Below are 23,679 nucleotides of genomic sequence, written 5' to 3' on the forward strand. Positions count from 1 at the left end.
GGGGGGCATTGGAGAAGATATGTTTAGCTGGTTTCATTGGAAGAATGAAAGCAGCTTTAGGAGTTCAGTGGCTCAACGGGCAAAGAGGCAATTGTAGGCTTTAAACTTATTACTCTGACCTTGATCCTTTAAGGGTTAAGTAATAATTGGTCTTTTCACACCCTTGCAGTGTTGCTTTCTGCAGCTGGCCCTACTTATCAGGAGCTGATTGAGCTGTTCTTAAATGGCATATGTCAGAGCAAGGATGAACCAGCAATGCATGTGGCATTTGTTTTGTGGAAATAAATAATGACGTGAAACCATGCTCACGTATTGGGAAACATTTCCACGAGATTCTGATCCATACTGACATGATATCATCACGGAGTTGCTGCAGATTTGTCAGCTGCACATTCATGATGCAAATCTCCCGTTCCACCAGATCCCAAAGTGCTCTATTGGATTGAGATCTGGTGACTATGAAGGCTATTTGAGTACAGTAAACTCAACAAACCAGTTTGAGGTAATCTGAGCTCTGTGACATGGCAAGCTGTCCTGCTGGAAGATATCAAAAGTTGGGTATACTGTGGTTAAAAAGGGATGGACATGGTCAGCAACAATACTCAGATTATACTAGGCTGTGGCATTTAAAAGTTACTCAGTTTGTACTGAAGGGCCCAAATTGTGCCGAGAAAATATCCCCCTCACCATTACACCAAGACCACTAGCCTGAACTGTTGATTTAAGGCAGGATGGATCCATGCGTTCATGTTGTTTATGCCAAATTCTGACCAGGGAACATTTTTGCAACTTTCTGTTCAATTCTGCTGAGCCTTTGTGAATTGTGGCCACAGTTTCCTCTTCTTAGCTGACTGCTGGTGTGGTTTTCTGCTCTTCTGTATACTTTGGTTGTAACAAGCAGTCATTTGAGTTACTGTTGCCCTTCTACGAGTCTGGCCTCTGATCTCTGGTATCAACAAGCCATTTTTTCTCAGAGAACTGCCACTCACTTGGTAGTTTTCAGACTTCAGCAGGTCATCTTGACCATGTCTACAAGCCTAAACACACTGAGTAGCTACCATGTGATCTGCTAATTAGATATTTGTGTTAAGAAGCAGATGGACAAGTGTACCTAATAAAATGACCAGGGAGTATATATGTGTTCTTTCTTTTGACTTCATGTGTTTTTGTGTTGTAATAATAAAACCACTTACAGGTGAAGATAAATATAGAAGAACAAGTGAATAAATAAATAATTGATTTACATTTTGTAAAATAAAACGTTCCATTTTGGCTTTTTTTTTAACATGAAAATAATGTTGCACGAACGGGTTGTGCTCTTAAAAAAACAAAAACTGAAACACATTTCAGTGGTCATCTAAGTGTTGCTTTTTGAAGAAAATAAGATATGGTGTGTCACAGGATATGGTCTGTCACAGTTATTTAAAGACACGTGAAACCCTCGTTTTGACTTCTCTCGGTTACTGTGGTATTGTGGTTTAGCATAGCATGTGAAGATACTTTAACATGGTTTGCGTCTGCCATTTGCAAGTAGGCCTAGAAACTCTAGCAATATGTGGTTACATTTATTGCGTTTAATTCGTTTTATTTTCTTATAGGACTAACTAGTGAAATTAAATGTAGTTTTTTTATTCACTGGGTACACTTCAACATTGCTGAACAATGAAAAACAGTGGAAAGGCGAATAAAACTCAGATATGATGATATATGATGTGGGAAAATGCATAAATACGATCGAGACCCATATAACGTCACCTTCCTAAAATAATGCCCTATGTCTGTTTTTTTTTTTTTCTGGTTTTTCCATTACACACAAATAACTGAACCAAAAATTGAAAATATGATGATTTAGGCAAAAAAAAGACTTTTCGTTAAAAAAAAAAAATATTTAGGCCATTATTTTAGGAGGGTGACAATAAGAATATGAATTTCCACTTGGTAACATAGAATCTTATTAATGTGCTGTATATGTTTTAGGAAATGAAATAATTTTTACAAATGCCATTAGGGATATCCAGAAAATGCGCTTCATTAAGTAACTTTATCTTATCACTTAAAAACAATATAAAAGTTCCCCTTAAATATTCTCTTCCGGGTGAGGGCATCGGAAGTATTTCTAGATCGCAGAAAGGCGGATACCTGTCCGCTACTTGGCCGTTTAGAACTTTTCCTGAACCATTTTTCCCCTCTGTCACTCCTCGCTGGGTCGCCAATCGAACAAAAATTATTATCCCGAGTATTCAAACGGCTCTATATTTAGCCGAAACCGCATTAGCCTTGACGAGAGCAGTATTTTCTAGCCGAAGCTAGCTAACTTTTAACACATTAGCAGTTAACTTGTCAAATCCCCGGCAGTACAACAAGGAAGGTGCAGCACCGACCAGCCACAAGAAGATGGGTGATAAAGAACTGATGTGGGCATTGAAGACTGGGGACCTGGATGAGGTCAAAGCCAAACTGGGAACGGTAAGTTGGCGGTTATCTGACTTGCCATTCAGTGAGTTGTTCGTTTTTGACTGCTGGTAGCATAGCTGAGGTAATCAGCGCTAGTTACCAGTGCTGCTAGTGAGCTAGCGTTAGCTGGAGTTAGGCAATGTTAAGTTAGGTTACCCAGAATTGACAAGCTGTAAGGACATGCTGGATCCGTATCATTAATGGTAATTTATGAACCTCGTAACTGACTTTGAATTCGTTTCACGGGCGACGAAACGCGTTTTAGATTAAACAATTGCCACTTTCCGCTGAGAGCAACTTGTTGGTTAGCTAACCAACTGTGGCATCAGCTGGTACGTGACACGTACGGATAACCGTTCTTGGCACCAGCGGCAATATAGCTGTTTTAAGTATAGTATATACATTACTAGAAAATGCATATTACTATCTTATGCAAGCGTGTTGTGACAAGTATCTAGCTGTCTGCTAGCGGCTAATCGAGCAGACAGGCCCAGTGTCTAGCCAGCTTTGTGGGCGGTGGTCTCAGCGGTAGTCTAGGAGATGGAGGCTCGGCTAAACGCAGCAGCGCCGTTCACTCACCGCATGCCGTTTTTGGAAAAGACTGATATGAAAGTCTTTGCCAGTACTTACTACGCAGACCTGCTTCTATAAAACGGGCATTTTTTTTTAAACAGCCTCACCGTAAGAAACACCCCTCCATACGGACTTTGTTAAGCTGTAGCTGGATAGATTGACACTCAGTTAAGCCCCTTAAATTAGTATGTACTCGTCTACATTTGCTTTATTCACGAAGTATGGTTCACTAATGTATTACATTTGTAAAATAGCCATCCTAGCTTCGAAATTCGTGAAACAATGTATAGTTTAATCCAACACCGAAATCCCGGGGACAAGATAGTTTTGCATGTTTACAGCAATCTTGCTACATAAGGCCCTAAAAAGTGCAGGCCCGAATGACAAAAACTGTAACTAGAAATGATTGATATAAGTTCATGATTACAGTCGGTGACTTCTGAGAAAAGAGAAGCACTTTTTCTATGTAGTTACTAATAAACTTTTCTCAGCTTCAATTTGTGACTTAAAGAGAAACATAACAGTTTTTAGACACAAGTAATTGTTGTCCTGTTAACAGTGTCTGTTGACATTACAGACAGATGAGACTGATAATGTTTGCTGCCTAGTTCCCATATTATTATTCTATTATTAGCCATAACCGCTAGCTACTACTTTCAATGTTCCTGAAAGGGGACCTTAAATGACCTCTTCAAATTCCTCATAGCCTGTTGTTCAGTGGCCCACATCAGCTACGTCAGCTGTCAATGAGGGGAGTGACTGTGTGAAATTGTGTGTTAGGAGGAGGAGCTGTTAAAAACGATAGTGTTACAAATGAGTATGTAATCTGATAGTATTTTTAGGGTCAATTAGTATCAGGGTATCAATTCTTTTCTATTCTTTTCTTTTTTTTTTTTGGGGACAACCGTAGCCTCTTTGGTAAACTGTACTTTCCAGTTTAAGTTTCACAGTGCGTGAAACTATTTGCATTTTTAATCAAACTCTTGAATCAATAGTTGACTTCCCGCATTATTCATCTGCTTTGCACTTTTAAATGTAGTCAACGCGGTGCACTGCAGGACACATGGGTACAAGATAGATTTGCATTTTAAAGCAAGCTTAATACACAGTGGTTGTCTATTTAAACCATCACTACAAAGGACTGATATCAACTCATGATTACAGTTAGTAGCTTTTGAAAAGAGAGAAGACTTTTCTCATTTCTAATGTTCCAATTGTACTTGTATCATTAACTATGCTAAAAAAAAAAAAAAAAAAAATTAAAATGACTACAGTGCGGTGTCCTTTTTCTACAGTGTAAATTAAACTCTTTATTTTATAAGCATTCGCTGAGGAGGGACTGGGTGTAAAGTGAAATGTGTTCAGTATGTTGAATTTGACCAAACAAAGTTTTGATAAGAGTGAGGTGATGCGGGGAGTGCTGCAGTGTGGATTGTGTTGTTTCAGAATGATCTGGTGATCACAGAACAGGCTGTGTGCAAGCGATCATCATGGTCATTTGACCCCAAGAAAGGGCAAACTGTAGAAAAAATAAATAAATGTAGAAACTTCATGACAAAAAAAGTGTAACCTTAGGTTTTAGGTTTGCATGAAACTAGAGTACTATACTTCCAAGATTATGTTGAGCCCTTTTCACAGCAGTTATTTGATAATACTAGATGTGACTTTACTGCCATCTTAATTCAAAATGTCTGCTGTAGCCAGTTGAGTCTTCATTTGATGCTGTCAGAATATATAAGAAATTTAATGTATGAATTAGAACCAGGAAATGACAACATATAATGTTATTAAAATTAGAATTCCATGTAATATGTAAGCTCATACAAATTTTAATAACAATAATACATAGTATCTCTCACTGCTATTTGCCTGTTCTGTCATTTTATTGCCATCTCATTAGAGTTGATCTTAGTTGCCCCAGGAGAACCAAATAACCAAATGAGTTCTGTCATCCCCAGCTCAGGTGTTTTAATAAGAAGGTCTTGGTAACAAGATATTAATCTTGTTAGAAGACCTTCCAAGGCTTCTTGTGCTCCTATATTCACACAAGGAGACCTATTTTCTGAGCTGATGAATGCTTTTTTTTTTTTTGCTTCACTTCCTTCATCCCTATGCAGACAATTAGTTATTCATACATTTTTGAGAAAGAGTCAGGACTGACAGCCCTCACAGGGACTGATTTGTCTTTCACTATGGGCCCAAGCATCAAATAAATCATATGATAAATGTGATGTTATTTTGCTGAATAACTAGAACTATACATAACACAAATGCTTTATTTCCTCCATGTTTTTAGATGGAAGATTTTTCATTTTTATTTTTATTTTTTAAGCTCAAAATGACAAGACTGGCTTGTTGCACTGCTGAGGTAGGAGATCTTGTCTTTGTTAATGTGTGCTTTTTCTCCTCTTCAGGCTGAGGATGTTAACCGGACCCTGGACGGTGGAAGGAAGCCGCTGCATTATGCTGCAGACTTCGGTCAGGCAGATGTGGTGGAGTTCCTCCTTTCTAAGGGGGCAGATATCAATGTAAGAGTCAAAACAACTATCTCAGCTGCATTCTTTTTGCATAAATTTACCTACTGTTCAGGGCTACAGTGACCACAAAAATAACAGTGCCTGTGTTTGCTTTACTGTCCGAGTCCATAGTCAGACTGCCTGGTTTGACACAAGTATTATTTGTTTATTTTAAACAAAAGTAGCTTGGCTCAGAAAATGGTTTATCTTATACTTTCCACCTACTGTTCATTGGCTCTTCTAACGCGTTAGCTGGCCAGATGTCACCAGGGTTTTTTATGGCTCATAGTGGTATTCTTGTGAGGGACTATGTTCATAACCATAGTTAGTCTGCTTACAGTTAGGGCAGCAAGTGTGTTACCTTACTTAACAGAAGTCTGTTATGTCTGTTTGGCCATCTGATAATCTAAAATATATTTAAGTGTCTATATTAGGCCCCTCTTTAACAAAAAAGGAAACAATTTTTATTGCAGACCTCATGCGGAGGATATGCTGGAAAACCCCTTCTCACATTTAACCTTAGAGAGCCCTGGAGCCTTTTAGTTAAAATTATCTGCTAGTCAAATGCGAGGGTTTAAAGGTGTACCAATATACAGTCTCTGTTTTGTCTCCCAAAACCAAAATTTTCTTATGTTCTGCTCATATATTTCCAAATTTTGTGTATCTTTTTCTGTCTCCTACTTATTCCTCTCCCGTCTGCTCCTTCCACAGGCTCCAGACAAACATGGGTTTACTCCACTGATGTCTGCCTGTTTTGAGGGTCACGTCTTATGTGTCAAGCTCCTGCTAGAAAAGGTTGGTACCCTGATTTTGAGCGTGCATACATGTATGCATGAATCTGCACAAAGAGTGCACTGGTGTCTTTCACCCATTAGTGCATGCTGATGTGTCAGAGGTTCCATGTGAGCCGTGAGTGCTGATGAGGTAATTCACTGGACAAAAAGGCCTTTAACGCATTTCTGTGGAGGCTGTGCTGGAATGTTCATAGAGCATCACACACTATTGCTGTTGTTCACTTGCATTTTTTTGTGTGTCTGTGTTTTTGAGCTCTTTCATTCATAGGTGCACCGTCCTTTGCTTCATTTAAATCTCTGCTCCATCCGTCCACATCAGCCTCCCTAAGGTGTTTAGCTCTTGAACTACCTTAAATGCTACTTCAGTCAGAAAAATGCATGCTGCCATGTGCATATCTAGTCGCAGCTGTGAGGAGAGGCAGAAAACAGAGTCAGGCACAGCTGGCATTGGCTGTAGCACTACCACATAATAACAAACATACCATAAAAAATGTCCAATCCATCCAGCGTCATCCAGCCATAGAAAACAAATTTTGGCAGTTCCTTCACAGTTAAATAGACAGCTTCATTTGTAAGTGGAGGTGCTTTCTTTTAGAAAGTCTGTGCTGCTTCTTTCACATCTTACCTGAATGTTTGACTCAAAAGTCGGCACTCCTTGCATAATGACAGATCTTCTATACATCCAGGCAGCTGTAGCTACTGTTTCACTATAGTCCAAATGAGCCAGACTGCAATGGAATTGATGGCCCTGCGGAGGATGAATGTCACACAAAAGGCAGTTGTCTTCACTTCATTTCTTTTTATGTGTACTTCTCTGCCATATAGCACTCATGATGTTTAAAAGAAATAGGTGTGTATAGTTGACAGTGTCCTGTATCGTGGTACATTTATCATTACATTCAACAGGAAGGCAAACTTCTCTGAACACTGAGGCAAAGAATATGAAAATGGAAGTGGGCACAGCTTAGCACTGTAAATATGCATCAGTCAAACAAATTGATCTTTTTTTTTTTATTTTTTAAATTTACTGTTTGACTTGGAATTTGGATAATGACACAAGTGGAGCACCACTGATTGAGTGGAGTTTACATTATGGAAGACTGCATGATGTTATGTAAAAGGCATCACTCAAAGGCTGCTCCAAACTGTTATGTGTATATGAAAAGAATTCAGAGAGAGTGTGATTCAGGGGCCTGAGGGTGAGTGAGCAGCTGTCTGTTTCCAGCCAGGCTTAATGAAGCAGGGTAAATGAAAGCTCCTCTACACAGTTGTTTCGCAGTAGCATCAAGTAATGGGAAGTGGGAAGAAGTCACACTACAGAATAGGGAAGTCACTTTTTTGCAGTCTGTATGATCTCACCACCATTCACCAGTCAGGCGGACTGTTCCATAGTTTCAGGTTGAAGAGGACTTTGAAGAAGGCGTTTGAAAGGAGGAAACCATAATCTATATATGGGTAAACTGTAATGTTGGTTAGAGAAGCACATTTTGGTACACGACACTAATTGCTTTTGGTTGATCAGATATCTTAGTGCTCCACTTTCATAAACAGTCGCGCACCCTGTCCTGCGTATCAACAAAACCAGCAGATTTTTGCAAGTAGTCGGCCAACAGCTGGAACCTGTCAGCTGGCCATCAGTGCTGCTGGCTGTAAGATAAACTGAAGGAAATGACCAGCGCCAACAGGGGAACAAAATGCTATTCAGTAGGTCATTTACTATAAAAGTTGCTAGCATAATGTCAGCAAGCATTTGACGATGCATTGTTCTGACTTAAATATATGCGTTTTTTTCCCCTCACCATAGGCTATATTTATACATGCATGTAGGCTATGTATATCACGACAGCTATTGTTTATAAGCTTTGCAAGATGACAAGCTGTAGAGCGTACATGGTGTTCTTCAAGTTAAGATCTGATCTGTCACTAGATGATGCATTTAATGGCCCTAAGAGTGTTAATATCACACTGTCACATTTCACTTTCACATTACAATGAAAAATTTGAGTTTTAAAAGCTCATTTTGTCTCTTTATAAAAAAAGGCTTCATTATCAGCGGCAGTTATTTTCCTTCATTTCCTCTGCTGCCAGTCACGGTACATCCTTCTGAGAGTCAGAAGGATGTACATCTGAAATGGGCAGCTGTGCATATGTAGCACCTCTTCTCTTTAATTCAAAGCCTCCTTGGGTATGTTTTTAGGGAGAGGTGAAAGTGCAGTGCTGTAAAGGTAAGGTGTGTTGCTACTGATTTATAACACATGAAAAACAAACTTTCTGACAACGACTGCGAAAGAGTAATCATTTTATGCTGATGATCTTGTTTTCATAATTGTTGTAGACCAAAATTGCAAATCTAAACTAAAGTCTGATTAATCATTTAATTTAACACTAGATGCTAATAGTTGCCACAGGGAGCAGGTCTCAGTAATATGCCCTTGACAACTCTGGAAACTTCCCATGTATCCCAACATGAGATGAATAGATTGTTTCAGAGCTACAACCACTGACAGTTCTACTGTATATCCACTCTGTCTGGCAGTACCTGTAGCTGCACAGCTGCCACATTGCACTGGATAAAAGGAGCCCACTGAGAATACTGAACTGTGACTGCTGGACTGTCAGACATTCTTGTGTTGGCAGATAAAATGGCTTGGTTCCCTTGTGCATCATGGAAGCTGACCCCTGCCCCCCCAACTGTGTGCCGTGCTGTTGTTGTTAATGAATAATGAAAGGCCATTATTACCCCAAAGGTGACCCAGCTGTAAGATGCTGGCCAAGAGTGCTGACTACAGCCTGCAAAGGCCATCCAGTTAATTTTAGGTCAGCAATAAAAGGGCGCACACACAAATACACACATCCTTTTCTTTCATGAGGAACTTGCCATTGACTAGGAAGAAATGCAGTACTGTTTGAAGTCAGTTCCTGTTATTATAGTGTCTTTCATATTTGCCCCCTAAAGATCTCCTCCTTTTTTTCTGTGTCCTTTTATACAAAGTAGGGATGGAACATTTATTGCAGCTTTTTTATGTGCCAGTCTAAAATATCTTTAAACACAAGAGTTTTAAAAGTATAAAATATGGTCCTAAGTCAATTTTACATGTGTATAGCTTCTAGATAGTAGTCGACATTGAAATATCCTCCAGTCTTCATCACTGAAGTAAATTTTTTTTTAAATAATTATTTTTATATAACTTTTTTTCTTTTTCTACTCCAGTTCCACCTTGTGAAATGTGAAGGACTGTTGATAAGTCAAAGCAATACACCAGGTGAAAAGTGTGATTAGCTTTTAAAATACTTTTCGGCTGTTTTAAAGACAAAAAATGTAATCAGTGAGTTGAGAAACTTGCCTACAGATTAATCAGGTATGAAAGAACGTGCAGGCTTGCAGTTTGTATCCCTAATATGGTTGGGTTACCATAAACACAAAATCATTCTCCCTCCCATGTGCTTTTTTTTTTTTCCTTTCCCCTATACCCCCTGTATGTCATCTAGAGCCTATCTGGCACATCCCATCCCAGTACATATATTGATCTTACCCTTATCGCTATTGTGTGAAAAATCTGCCTTTTTACTGCTCAGTAATATTTGCTTGCTGGCAACAGTCTCGTGAAAACCTTGTACTTAAAATAGGTTTAGAGTGAAGCTCTGGCTCAATATTTGAAGTCTTTCACATTCCATTCACTAGACTTAGAGGCATAATGAAAACTTAATGGACATTTTGGCAAGTCAGTGGCATTACGTTACTGACCCAGTGCTGCTTTGTATGGCTCTGTAGTCCAGGGTGATGATGCATCTTATTTTGACTGGAGACATGCTGGAAGTCTATTCTTATTCATTAGGCTGTGTCTCAATTGGCCATCAATGTCTTTGACTGGATAGTGTTTGGACAGTGAGGTGTTCATGTGGGGTCATTATTCAAGTTGAGTAAAGCTCATTACTCTAAGTGGTGTCAGGAGCGTGCCAGTGAGCTGCTTGGCCGTTGGGGGTAGCGAGTTGTATCCTGAAAGGAAGAAAAAGGAGCACGTGCCAACACTATTACTGGAACTCTACCATATATCCTGATACAAAGCAAATCTCTGGCAGTGCCGGTATGTTGACTGGAAGGTATATTTATGAGAATGTGTAACCTTAATATAGTGGTGCAAGGTATGCAGTTGTTTATTATTCCAAAAAAGAGTTGTACTGACAGTGATGAGGGCTAAAGGCAACATGCAATGTCATTTCCTGTAATCTAAATGAGGTCTTTAGAGCCAGTTAGGTTAGGACTGAACCAACAACTAATGACCTCTCCAGAGCTGGAGAAAAGGGGCGGGATAAAGAGAGCCTTTGCCAGGCCCCTCCCCTTCACCCAGTAACACACCAGAGTGGGAGGATGCAGTAATTGTCAGGTACCTGGTATGAATGAGCAGTTTTTGGGAAAAGTTAACGGAAAAGAACAATTTATCCACTTATTAGAAAACATTGCAGAGCTAACTTTTAAACTGTGATAACGAAATGTTTTCTATCAGAGAAAAAAAAAACACTATCAGAGAAAAACAATTTTTTTTGTTTTTTTTACCTGCAAGCTGCCCTGCCTCTGACAAGATGAATTACACTGAACCCTTTGTTATTTGAAGGTATGAAAGGATCAATCACTTTCTTTTCTTGAAATTTAAAGACCTGCTACAAATACCTTTTTTTTTTTTTTTTTTTTTTTTTTTTTTTTTTTTTTGAATCCATGTTGCACAGCAGCGTCTGATAAAGACTCAATTTGACACAACTTCACTGACAACAAAGTTCATATTGACTTTTATTTTGTGCGAGATAATCTACAGCTCTTGTTTGAACGAATACTCATTAAGCAGTGAAGACTCCAAAAGTGTCTAGCCCGGCTTCATTTTTTTTTTTTTTTTTTTTTTTTTTTTTTTTTTTGTACAATCAACCCAAATCAAACAAGTTACCATTTTCTAATTAGCGAACTTTCAAGAAGCTGGTTGTCAGGTTTTGTTCTACTTGAAGAAAGCTGTACCACTGTTTCTCCCCGCCTCCATGCTTCATGTCTTAGCTAAGATAAGTTAGACAGCTATCGTCACTTTTAACAGACTGTGAGTGATGTCAATCTTATGTAATCCTTTGCAAGAATATTAATTTTTTTTTCCTTAAGTTTTTAATACACATGATAATATGATAATAATCATACTAAATTCTGTTTTAAAAAAACACACGAACTTGGGCTCACCAGTCTTCATACTTCAAGTTTTACATAGCATGACTCTAACATAACTAGAGTGTTGACAGTTGCACACTTCCGAGCAATGTGAAGCATGTTGTGAACTGGGGGGGGGTGCGGGCTCCCACTTTGTCGTCTATTTCCTTACCAATTACAGCTGTAGATGTGACAGGTTACCCGCTCAACCCTGGTAAATCCCCCTTCTCACGATATGCTCAGTTGCTCCTGTGGCATGGAATTTGCTCACAACCATCCTCACGCTGACGGGCACTCGAACTGGGTCACATTGTTTTTGATGCCCCGCTTCTCCACGCAACAATAGACTCTCTCTGCCTTGATTCTGTAGCCCTTTGCTAAGAGGCTAAAGTTGGCAGGCCAAACAAAGGGACGTCTTTCCACTGCAAGCCCCTCCACTCCTACTTTGCCATTAATCTGTTGTCACTACAATGCATTAAAACACGTGGCCTGTTTCTTCTGCTTTTCTTTTTTTTTTTTTGTCCTAACTAATCTAAATGGCTGTGTCCTCTCCCATCTCCTTCACATTGATTCTGTTATCCCTCAAAGCTCGAATGGATTTGTGCCTCAGCATGTGTGACTCCAGTCCCTCTCAGACACACACTCCTTTCCATTGATCTGATGGCATCTGAATGTGGCAGCTTTATGTCTGAATGGCCACCCTTCTCACTTTTCTGTAAAGCTTTTTGATGCCACAGCCCATCCGCCTCGCTGAAGCAGTCAACCAAGGGAAAACCTGGTTGTTCTTGGTGTGTTCATGATCGACCAACATGCCTTTTGTGTGTCCCTGAGTATTCAAGGATCTGTGTGATGTAAAATTCATAATCGAACTGTGAGCACAGGGCTCTGTTTGGACATCAGCAAGCCTGCCAGTTTGTGCTGGAGCTGCACTATAAATGAATCAAATATACATGCCTCCTCAAGTGGACTCCATGCAGCCTCAGAAAATTTATAACAGCGACACTGACAGCGAGTATTGTTTCTCTTCCTTTTGCAACTAATCTCAGTCCAAGTTTCTTTCACTGGTCTTTCTCAAAAAGTGAAACACATTTGTATACCAAAAAGATTGAACCACTACACTACTTAATAACTTTTATCAGCTCATTCCTTATTTGTTAATTAGGGTTGTGTATACATGAGTTTTTCCACCTTTCTGAAACACACCTGTTCTGATTTCACTTTAGCTTTCTTTTACTCCTGGCTTTAAAAAACATCGACTCAAGGCGCAGTGCTCGGCCAACAGTTTTGTTTTAAGGACTACACATTTCAGCTCTGAAAACTAAGTGACAGCTGGTGCAACTTGTGTCCAAATGCTTAGATTTTTATCCCTTGTTTTGATTTCCTTAATCTTCACAGATCTTCAGATGTGGGTGAGACAAATAGGAGCGTGTGTGAGGGAGTTTGATTCTGAGTCTCTTAAGAACTCATACGAGCACGGACATTGTTCATGAAGGGGTTATCGATGCAGTATCTGCTTGTCACCTCTGAGCAGATGTCGCCAAGACTTTGAGACACCAAGTAAGATATTATCATGTTTGCTCTCCTCCACAGGGAGCTGACAAAGACCGGAAAGCACCGGACGGCACCACTGCCTTTGAAGCTGCCGATAGCGAGGCCATAAAGGCTCTGCTCAAGTGAGACACCGCAGAGTGGGAGGTGGCTGGGCAGCTGTATGAACGGGCACTCAGATGGATGCAGTGGTTCCCTGAGAGAAGATGGACTCTCCCCTTTTACCCTGATCAACCTCTGTCTCAACAATGCTTTTGTCTGTTTGTTGGAGGTTCATTTGGTCTGTCTGGTGATCTCCCTTTACATTGTAATTTTTCTTTTCCCCAAGTTTTTTGGATAGGGTTTATCTTCTTTAGGCCTCTGTTTATAGCCATTTAACAGAAGAACTTGTCACGTATGTCTCCCTTAGGGACCAAGCACTTGGGGAGTGCTCTTGAACCTGGATCTTAACACTGCTCAGACTAGTAACAGACTCTATAACACCAACACATTTCTTATAGTACATACAATAAATGCGCCTCTTTCTTTTGCATTTGTGTTGTAAAAGCATACAGAAATTAATGGTAATGGATCAGTAGTGTGTTTATCTTTTTACAACTTAACAGTTTAAGTATTTTATGGCCAGGACATACTCTTATGAACATTAATTGCACTGTACTACACTAGCGAGACTACAAAAAGATTAAGTTTCATTATGTTAACATTTGATTATGTGTGGCCTCTTCCTGTACTTTGATTTCCTTTTTTAATAGATCAAATGGTCCCTCAAATCCAAGCTTAAAATTTTGGAGATGTTGGCTGAGGGAGGTGCAGAGGTCAGGCTTTTCTTTTCTGCTTAGTGATGTATCACTTACATATCAAATAGTGTTTGTTCACAAATTTTACATCATTAATGCATATAAGGTGTTCTCTATTCTTTGACCAATCACCATGCTGGCTAACTAGAAAGACTTGAATGTTGCCGTTTTTCAAATGTGTTACTGAATCCCTTGCGAAGCAATGTTAACAGCACATAATAGGATTAGAACTGTTCATTTTTCACCCCTGGGTGAAAGTTCAGAGCAAAAATCCCTTTTTTTTTTTTTTTTTTTTTTTTTTTTTTTTTTTTCTTTCTTGCAGCTTCTGAATATTTTGAAATCAGTGGGCTCTACCGGTTGTAAATGATGGGGTAATGGGGGTTAGATTTGAAAGTTGATGATGGGGGTTCTTTTTATTCCCCTTGCCTTGGTTTTGGTTCAATGCCCTGCCTGTTTTGCTGCATGTCAAAACTGCCTCTGCTTTTACGCTACGAAATGGTTACTGTCCTCTTGGTTGCTTTCAAACAAATTACAACAATGCAATAGACAAAAAAAAAAAAGAATGCTCTTGCTGACTTTGTTGTGACAAAAGTCTGTAAAAAGAAATAAAAATATTAAAAAAAATTCATCTGTATCCATTTTCCTTTTAAACTGGGAAGGGTAATTGCAAATAGCTGTCAAAAAGATGGTTGAGATTAATGATGGAGCAGAATCTGTCTTTAACTACAACAGAAGCAATTTTCTGTGATAAAATCCATTCCCTTAAATTTGTTATATTTCTGCTGTGCACTGTGGTGACCTTTAGTTGGATTGGATGAGGGCATTACTGTGATTTTCTTTTTTTTTTTTTTTTTAAATGCTGAATTCACTCAAGGTGGGATTTGCTGACACCACAGTGCTGCTTTTAACAAAGTCTTGTTGAGGTGTTGACTTCAGCAGAATGTTTCACCAAGAGGGATGTTCTTCTTCACAGACTTGTTGATACTTAAACCATATTTATATGTATGATACTGCAAACAACATCAAAGTGATAAAGTTCTACGCTGGTGTTTTTGAGATTTAAACTTTAGTGCCACTTTACATTATCTTATGACATGTAGAAATATACAGTAATATACTGATCTATTCAGTCATCCCCGCACAAAGAGCTTTGACAGTGTACTGCTCAGTAATGAAACAATAGTAACTTTAACATTACCTGCTGCATGTCCTTCTGGTGGTAGAGTCAGTGTTGCAGAACTAATGTCTGAATTACAGTGCAATTCTTTTAATTCAAGCACAATAGACAGCTGGGATAGATTCCAGCTGCCTGGTGTCCCTCACTTTTAATAACTGGTAAAGAACATGTATAGAAATGCAGAAGATCTCTGAACAAAGTGAGTAAATTGAAAATTTTAGCTCATTTACTAAAGTAAAAAATAAGGAACCAGTATGCCTTTTCCTTGTGAGTAATGTCTTGCCTTGAGAACTACCTTGATTCTTCGTGGCATTGATTCAGCAAGGTGCTGGAAACATTCCCCAGAGATTTTGGTCCATATTGACATGATAACATCACACAGTTGCTGCAGATTTGTTGGCTGCACATCCACGATGCAAATCTATTGCACCGCATCCCAAAGGCGCTCTACTGGATTTCGATTTGATGATTGTGGAAGTCATTTGAGTACAGTGAACTCATTGTTATGCTCAACAAACCAGTTTGAGATGGCACAAGCTCTGTGACATGGCAAGTTATCCTGCTGGAAGCAGCCATCAGAATATAGATATACTGGGGTCATAAAGGGATGGACATGGTCAGCAGCAATACTCAGGTAGGCTGTGGAATATAAAAGATAACCAAATTGGCCCAAAGTGTGCCAAAAAAACATGCTCCACACTATTACACCTGAACCCTTGATACAAGGTAGGAGAAAGCCATGATTTCATGCTGTTTATGCCAAATTTTGACCCTTCCAACCTACCACTGAGACTCATCAGTCCAGGCAATGTTCTTCTGTTGTCTGATTTTGAGGATCTCATGCAAATTCTAACCTCAGTTTCCTGATTGTAGCTGACAGTGTGGCCTTCTGCTGCTGGGCTACAGAAGCACTTTACTGTGTGTTCAGAGATACTATTTTACATACACTGACCAGAGTAAGTGGTTATATGAGTTGCAATTGCCTTCCTATCTCCTTGAAGCAACCCGGCCATTCTTCTCTGACCTCTGACAACAAAAAATTTTCACCCTGAGAACTGCCACTCACTGTATATTTTCTATTCTATTGTAAATCCTAAAGATGGTTGGATTCAGGTGGAACAATGCAGTTTTTGTACTGGTTGTGGAACTCTGGACCAGCTCTTGATCCTCTCGAAGGTATTTGAGGGTGGTGCGTGGAAGTTTGCCCAATCAGTTAACATGTGCTTTGTGGAATTGGAGAAGGCATTCAGTCACCCTTTGTCACCAATTCTCTTCATAATTTTCATGGTCAGAGTTTCTTGGCATTGCCAAATAGTAGCAGGCTTCCATTTTCGTGGTTTAAGGATCTCATCTAGGCTTTTTTGCATTTGGGTGGTGGCCTCCAAGTTGTGTGAAGTGGCGGGAGTGAGAATTACCACCTCCAAGTCTGCGCTGTGGTTCTCAGCCAGAAAAGAGTTGTTGTGAAAAGAGAACTGAGCAAAGAAGCAAAGCTGTCGAATTACCAGTCAATCTACATCCTTGCCCTCATGATCATGAGCTTTGGGTCATGACCGAAAGAATGCGATCACTGATACAAGTAGCTCAAATTAGTTTTCTCTGAAGTGTGGCTGGTTTCTCCAGTCATTCAGGAGGGACTCAGAGTACAGCCACTATTCTCAACATTGAAAGGAGCCAGCTGCGACATCTGTTTAGATTACATCTCTCAGCTGGCCAGGGAATGCCTCAGTGTTCCCCTGGAGGAGCTGGAGGAGGTGGCTGGGGAGAAGGAGGTCTGGGCTTCTCTGCTTAGGCTGCTGCCCTACGACCCATCCCGAGATGGATGGATGGATGGATGGATGGAGGCTGATTGCAAGCCTAGTACAGGGTTATTAGGGGAGAATGTTTTCCATGCTTTTATGTTTCAGTCCATTTATTTTACATAGACATGAACTGTCATCACACTCTTATTCGGTATCATGGAATCAAATGAATAACTGCAGTAATTTTCTAATACAATGAATATCATGACAAAGTTTACCTTTGGTTTTCTTGTAGCCTTGGGCAATCTAATCAGTATTTGTGAACTTAAGCAACTCTGTCACAAACATAAAAAACTGCACACTCTAATCTCTGTTGCCATACCAATCTATTGCCTCGAGCGATTCCATTATGAATCACAGGCTGACTTTGACTCCCACTAGATTTGTCTGAATGTCTGGATTCAAATAAACTCTTTATTATAATAGGACAGTCAGTTCTGATATAGAAAATGCACCGCCATCCACCATCAAATTATAGCAATCATACCAAGGATTATCATGGTCAATTTCATCATTTAATGTGACAGCTATATCACAAATTAAACTATGTTTCATCATAAGAAAGGCCAAACCATTGTATACAAATGTCAGTGAAATTACCCTTTAATTATTATTAGGTATTGCTACGTTATTCAACCTCTAACACTGTCTGAAACACAGTAGCTTTTGGGTCATAATCCATACCCCCAATCTGAATACTGCAAAAAGTACTAAGTTGTTCCTACTTGTAAATTAAGAACAAGCTCAGTATGATATGGCATGGTAGTTCATTAGGTACATCATATGCATAGCTACTTTCCTAACTCCTCAGAGGGATTGAGATTTGGCAGCGATTCAAGGGTAACTCTAAATTATTTTCTTATCAGTATTAAGAGCAACCAAAGTGCCCGTCCTGAGTTAAATTCCATCTAATGTACTGTATGAGTTTACATGTAAATGAATTTCAAACTGTTTACATTCAGTCATTCAGTCAGCAGGAACCTCATATAAAAACAGCTCCATTATGCTACTGGTATCAAAAACTCCCCGGGGTGTATTCAAATTAAACATCATAGACTGTATGTCATTTACACACACACACACACACACGCACACACACACACACACATACACACACACACGTCTTCTGAGTCACTTCCCTTTAAATCAGCATGACACATTTGATCTCAAGCAGAATTGAAAAGCCATGTAGGTTTAAATATTGCTTGTTCATGCAACAAAAGTTTGTAATGGTGGACCTGCAGAAGAGAGCTTGGGGACAGCAAATAAGCAAACATATGTAACTGAATTGTATCATGTATTGAAGTCACATCAGGTCCTATCAAATGAGTATATCTGGAGGGTAGGTGCAGACTGAGAGGTGGCAAGAAAACTCTATAAAGAGCTCACTGAAACCTGCAGTGCTTTATTAAATAAGAAGGAGACATGCCTCTGTAGGCCACTTGCCATGTTTGTATACTCACGGCTGCGAACAAAGACAAATCAATTATTGCCGCGTGGGCAAATATCAAGATAAAATGACTTGGCCACATTTTGACAGCCTCATCTCCCTGCTTCATCCCTCCAACCCGCGCCATCTTATTTCTGCTCATTTAAATCGCTTTCAAAGTGAACAAAAGGGAAAAACCGAGGTCCGCTCTCGGCTCTTGGCTGACAGTGACATTCTTGTAATTTAAAAAGGACCAATTTTTCCCTTTGTCTTTGTCAAGCAAACAAATAATATTGATAGCTGCAGAAGAAAGCACATGATTCAGGCTCGTGATAAATGTCAAATGAATAAATGGTAATACATTTTCATTTGATTTTTTGAATTGCTTTGCTACAGGCTGTACATGATCCCTGGACAATTCCTGGGCTTTCAGAACAGCACTAATCCTGTTTAGGGTTATTAGTTTGATGTTGTCATTCTGTATGTGGCACAATGATGTCATTTATTTATTTATTGTATTTCCTTATGCCACAAATTTAACTTAAAATGCATAGGGGCATTCCAGAAGTCACAAAAATCATGAACTCATATCTTGGCAGAGGCTGTGTCACACTTATGACAATAAAAGTGTATTAAGAAGTCATAAAGGAGTTCAGCTGAGCTCTCCTCCCACATCCTGCTTTTAATGTAACTTACAAACAATTATGCAACCAGTGTTTTCATTTAAATAGAAAGCGCCACTTAAGAAATCATTTTTAAAATTTGTGATAATGACAGATTGCCTGTCAGTGGAAATGTATACAATATTGATTCACGTAGATTCAGGAAAAGAACCTAATTGAAATCTGAGCGTATTTACAGCAATTACAATAATTAGCATGTTTGCCCACATGCCCATATGCACGCACAGACACACACACACAAGATCTCTTTATCTGTTTGTTTTTTTTACAAACAGTGCCACAGAGAATTTATGCAGAGCCACCCTTGTGATCAAAAAATGGTGGTTAATGAAGCAGCAAATCCAGATCATTAGCATAATTAATACAGACTCTTGATTGCCTTTTGGGTGCCTCTCACTCACTCTCTTTTTTAATCTATTATTGACTCCTTGCCTCGTGCATTATTTTAGCTTTTAACTGGTTTTCAGCAAATCTATAAGTTATTTGCGCCAGTTCAGCAGTCACATAACTTGAAGGCAGGCCAGCAATGAAATCGGCTATCAAATCAAAAGGATGCAATAAACTGATACTCGCTCAGCGAAAGTGTGTTTGGTTTAAACAACTGAATTTGGGCGATTTTGTGCATGTTGTTTTCAAAAGGCTAGTTTAGCTTTAGGTGCAGTTGTTAATGGACATTTAGGGTTCATAATGTTTTTACACTGAAAAGTGGACTTACCCCCCTGGCTGAGAATTAAATTATATTGTAAAGTATGTTGGCTCCAGCAGACTTAAGATTAAAAAAAAAAAGGGCAGTATTCTAATAATTCACGGTTCAGTGTCTGGCCCCTGCAGCTCCAATTTGTCAGCAACTTGTTTTATTGACACAAACTCCTGATACTTGTTTGCCTTGAAAAAGAGTAGTTTTTTAGCTAAGCCAAGTTATTATTAATAGCGAATTCTCAAGTTACAAAAAAAAAAAAACAGATCTGTGAAACTGTGAAGTAGCTGTAACTACTGCTAGCTTGCCAACATAGGGCGAGAGCCCAAAACACAAAATACACCAATGATTAAGTGAAATATTAGTTTGTAGGTATTTAGTGGTAAATATTAGGTACAACTTACCTTGAGAAAAAGTTTATCATAATTAAGACAATCAGCGTCATGGTCCCTGGGTGTGTAGTTTTGTATTCTTGATTTTCTTTGTTTGATGCTCCTGTTCCGAGGTTCTTTAGATTCGTTCTGTTTTTTGGTTTTGAGATGGGATTTAGCCTTTTAGTGTCATGTTTACTTTCCACGTGCTTGTGAATTTCTTGTATTTGTGCCTTTAGTTCCTCCCTTACTCGATGAGAGGTTTACTGATTCCTTTTTGTATTCCCATTCTGATCCTCCCATCTTGTTTGTTTTTCTTTTGTTTCTGTGCCAAGTTTGCATGTGATCTCAGTGTTAGTTATTTCCTGTCTTATTTTGATAGTCTCTTGTCACTAATGCTTTGTATTTAGTTCTATTTCCCCTGTCTCATCATCCGTGATTGGTTTCAGCTCTCCTCCAACCTGTTTCCCATCCTCTCGTTATCCTGTTTGTATTTATTGTCTCAGTCTGCCTTTGGCCTTTGGCACATTTGCCTTCGTTGCTGTGTTCCTTCTAGTTCTGTGTTTTTATGGGAGAGTTTAAGTTTTGAGTCCTGCATTTTTGGTCCACCTCCTGCCTGCCACAACTGACAATCAGTTCTGTTGGGAGTGTACTTGGCATGGTATCCATGACATGAATCAGCAGTAGAAGTAAAAACCTGCAGGGAAAAGTTTTAACCTTATTTTGAGTCGACACAAGCTTCAGTGCTGCATTCTGCCCGTTGTCCAGAAATGACCGTATTTTGATGAGACAGTGGAATGCTATCAATTAAGACTAGCATGCTCAGTTAGTAAGCTGCATCCATAAACTGCACGAGTAGCACACATATTTATTATGTAACAGACAAATAGAGAATTTCACTCACCAAAAAAATGAAGCACAAGTTAGTGAGATATATTTAAAAAAAACCCAAGCACAAACAAGGCAGGCAGGTCCATTTGAGTTATACAAATTAGTGGAGATGGTGTCTTTCAGGCAGGATAGGCGACAGCTCCCCTTGTCTGCACACTTGTTAGTCAAAGCAGTCATACCTCATACTCCGAGCTTCCAAACTGATGTGTTATTAGAAAAAAAAAGACAGTTGTTGAATCTTATATAAAGAGGCTAAAACCCATTATGCACCAAACTGCATAAACTGTCCTGTTGAAATGCTCTAAAGGTGTGCATTTTTGAGTTTATGGGAATTTATTTGAATTTGGAATATGAATTAAAGCCATTAGATTAACTGCAATTTTCTGGCACTAATGCTTTGGCTTCAATTTTTTTTTTTTTTTTAATCCCCAAAAGCTGTCATTTTTTTTTTCCCTAGGTATGTAATTTTTATGTCCCAGTGACCACTGAATTTGAAGATGAAGCTCACTCCTAAATCATTTAGATGGGGGCTTCAAAATAAAAGTCAGAAATGGTCTAAATGGCTGCTGAGTGGCAAGACTTGTTTCTCGAGGGACTTTAGTAGAGTTGTGTGAGGGGAAAAAATGGTTTAAAACATCATCAGATAAATAAAATTCTATTTAAAACTATGAATGTGATACAGACACATTCAAACATAATTTTTTTTTCTCACAATTTAATGTTCTCATTTACACTTTTTTTTTTTTCTTCTTTTTTCTATTAACAGCTTCTCCAGCTTTGGCAATGAGCTCAGCTGACATTGAGGCAGGGATGCAGGTCACCAGTCCACCACAGGCCTAACAAACTGAGACAATAATTCACACTTACAACCCATTTAGAACCACCAATTAATGAACATGCCTGTCTTGGGACTGTTGGAGGAAACTAGAACACTTGATGGGAAACCCACTCAGGCACAGGAAAAGCATGCAAAATCCACAAAAAGCCCACACTGAGGTTGTAATTTAAAAAAAAAAAAAAAAAAAAAAGTGAGTGTGTTGCTTCCACTACTCAAAATGACATGATTGTATCAATGCATGACAAAATGCCATTGTTAAACTCTGGGGATGCAGTCTGAAGCTTGACTAGGAGCAAAACAAATCTCCAAAAAAAGTTTTATGATGTATTAGGCAGCTTGACAGATAACATGACAATGTTTTTCCAAATTCCTATCCATTTTAGAAACTGCAGCAGTGACAAAAACTCATCATATATAAGCAACTTGCTTCAGTCCACTGCCTCACAAAAATCACACAACACAAATGCTGGAAATCAGCAGATTTAAATCTCAGGATTTTTGAATATGCATCCCAAAAAAAATCTGATAAAATTTTCATTTATTGCTTATTCTTCTACATTTGATAGTGGCACCCCACAGCACCATTAAACATCTTGAGCTGAGCAATTAATACAAAACTACGCTGCCATATGTTGTTTAGGATAAATCACGAACAACAACCTGTCAATAATGACACTGTGTAGCATTAAAAACGTGCTATAAAGATTTTTAGAGGTCTCCCAGTAAACCTCTACAGGAATGTTCTGCAAGCCGTCAGTGCGTCCTGAAGTGCTGCGTATTCTCTGCACTGGAAGTGGGCACAAACTGGCAGTAAACCTACAAGACTGGAAGAGCCAGCTAATTTTATATTTATCGCAACTCAAAGGAGATATAGATAACCTCATGCAAATGCACTGTATGCATTTTGTTCCTGTGTCTGTGTGTGTGTACAAGTGAAACTGGTGCACAGCCTGCAGAAGCCTGACAGGATTCTGCAGCCTGTCAGCTGTCAAATGAAAAAGTGGCGTGGGCTTCTCCATAGGAAACAGCAATAAACATTTAGAGTAATCAGCAGTGCTCTAAAATGTTCATATACATTTGAATAAGCATGATTCTGTTGCAGGCTATTTAATTATCAGTTTGTTTGTACTCTGAGCCAATGAGCGATGAGCCGGATCCAAACCCCACAAGATGCCTTAGTGTAAATATTCTCAGCTGAACAGCCATTTGCAGTGAAATCGATGTAACTACAATGCTAGCAGGAATGTTTTAATTGGAAATAATAGTGGATTCATTATTATGTTTTGTTGACTGAGCATGTCAAAATACTGCCAGTCAGTTGTGTGCATGCTGTCTATCAGTGCAACAGCCTGGAAAATATTTCTAAAGACTCAGCTTCTGCTTTGCATTTGGTCAGTCAGTTTTGAAAAACTTCCTGTTGTCCACATAACTATTTTTCTAAACTTCTCTGCAAAGCCAGAGGGAGATGCAGGTCATTCGCATGGATGCGCAGCCAACAAATCTGGAGCACCTGTGTGATTCTATCATGCCAGTATGGACCAAAATCTCTGAGGAATGTTTCCAGCACTTTGTTGAATCTGTGCCATGAAGAGTTAATGACGTTATGAAGGCAAAAGAGCGTCTAACCTGGTGCTAGTGAGATGTACACAATAAAGTGGCCAATGAATGTAATAATCAGTGATATTGTTTCAGTCAGAGTGCTTGTACAAGGTAGAAATAATGAGTCATGGACCTAGAACACAGAAAGATAAAAAAAGATCCATTCAAATGATAAACAAAACATTAATACATGATAAATTATATTATTCTGTATTTAGGTTGCATCAAATTGCCATCAAATTTGCCTTGACATAACTTGAAAATTCTGCTGACTCCCTCCACAAATCCAGCTAGTCATTGATGCAATAAACCTCTGAAACCTTCAGATCCT

General features: G+C 39.0%; 1 protein-coding gene across 1 annotated transcript; it reads left to right on the top strand.

Moving 5' to 3' along the window:
- Positions 1-2,105: 2,105 nt before the first annotated feature.
- Positions 2,106-13,978, top strand: mtpn (myotrophin). The gene is made up of 4 exons (XM_030720452.1): positions 2,106-2,466; positions 5,442-5,555; positions 6,255-6,338; positions 13,110-13,978. The coding sequence occupies exons 1-4, from the start codon at positions 2,395-2,397 to the stop codon at positions 13,194-13,196; spliced, it is 357 nt and encodes a 118-aa protein (XP_030576312.1). The 5' UTR covers positions 2,106-2,394; the 3' UTR covers positions 13,197-13,978.
- The last annotated feature ends 9,701 nt before the right edge of the window (positions 13,979-23,679 follow it).

Source organism: Archocentrus centrarchus, chromosome 23, assembly GCF_007364275.1.
Source record: "Archocentrus centrarchus isolate MPI-CPG fArcCen1 chromosome 23, fArcCen1, whole genome shotgun sequence".
Lineage (NCBI taxonomy): Eukaryota > Metazoa > Chordata > Actinopteri > Cichliformes > Cichlidae > Archocentrus > Archocentrus centrarchus.

What these genes read in the sequence shown, in the direction of transcription:
- mtpn (XM_030720452.1), top strand. Translation starts at nt 2,395, where the DNA reads ATGGGTGATAAAGAACTGATGTGGGCATTGAAGACTGGGGACCTGGAT. An exon ending in TCAAAGCCAAACTGGGAACG is followed by an intron (nt 2,467 to 5,441) that starts GTAAGTTGGCGG and finishes TCTCCTCTTCAG; the next exon opens with GCTGAGGATGTTAACCGGAC. An exon ending in CTAAGGGGGCAGATATCAAT is followed by an intron (nt 5,556 to 6,254) that starts GTAAGAGTCAAA and finishes CTCCTTCCACAG; the next exon opens with GCTCCAGACAAACATGGGTT.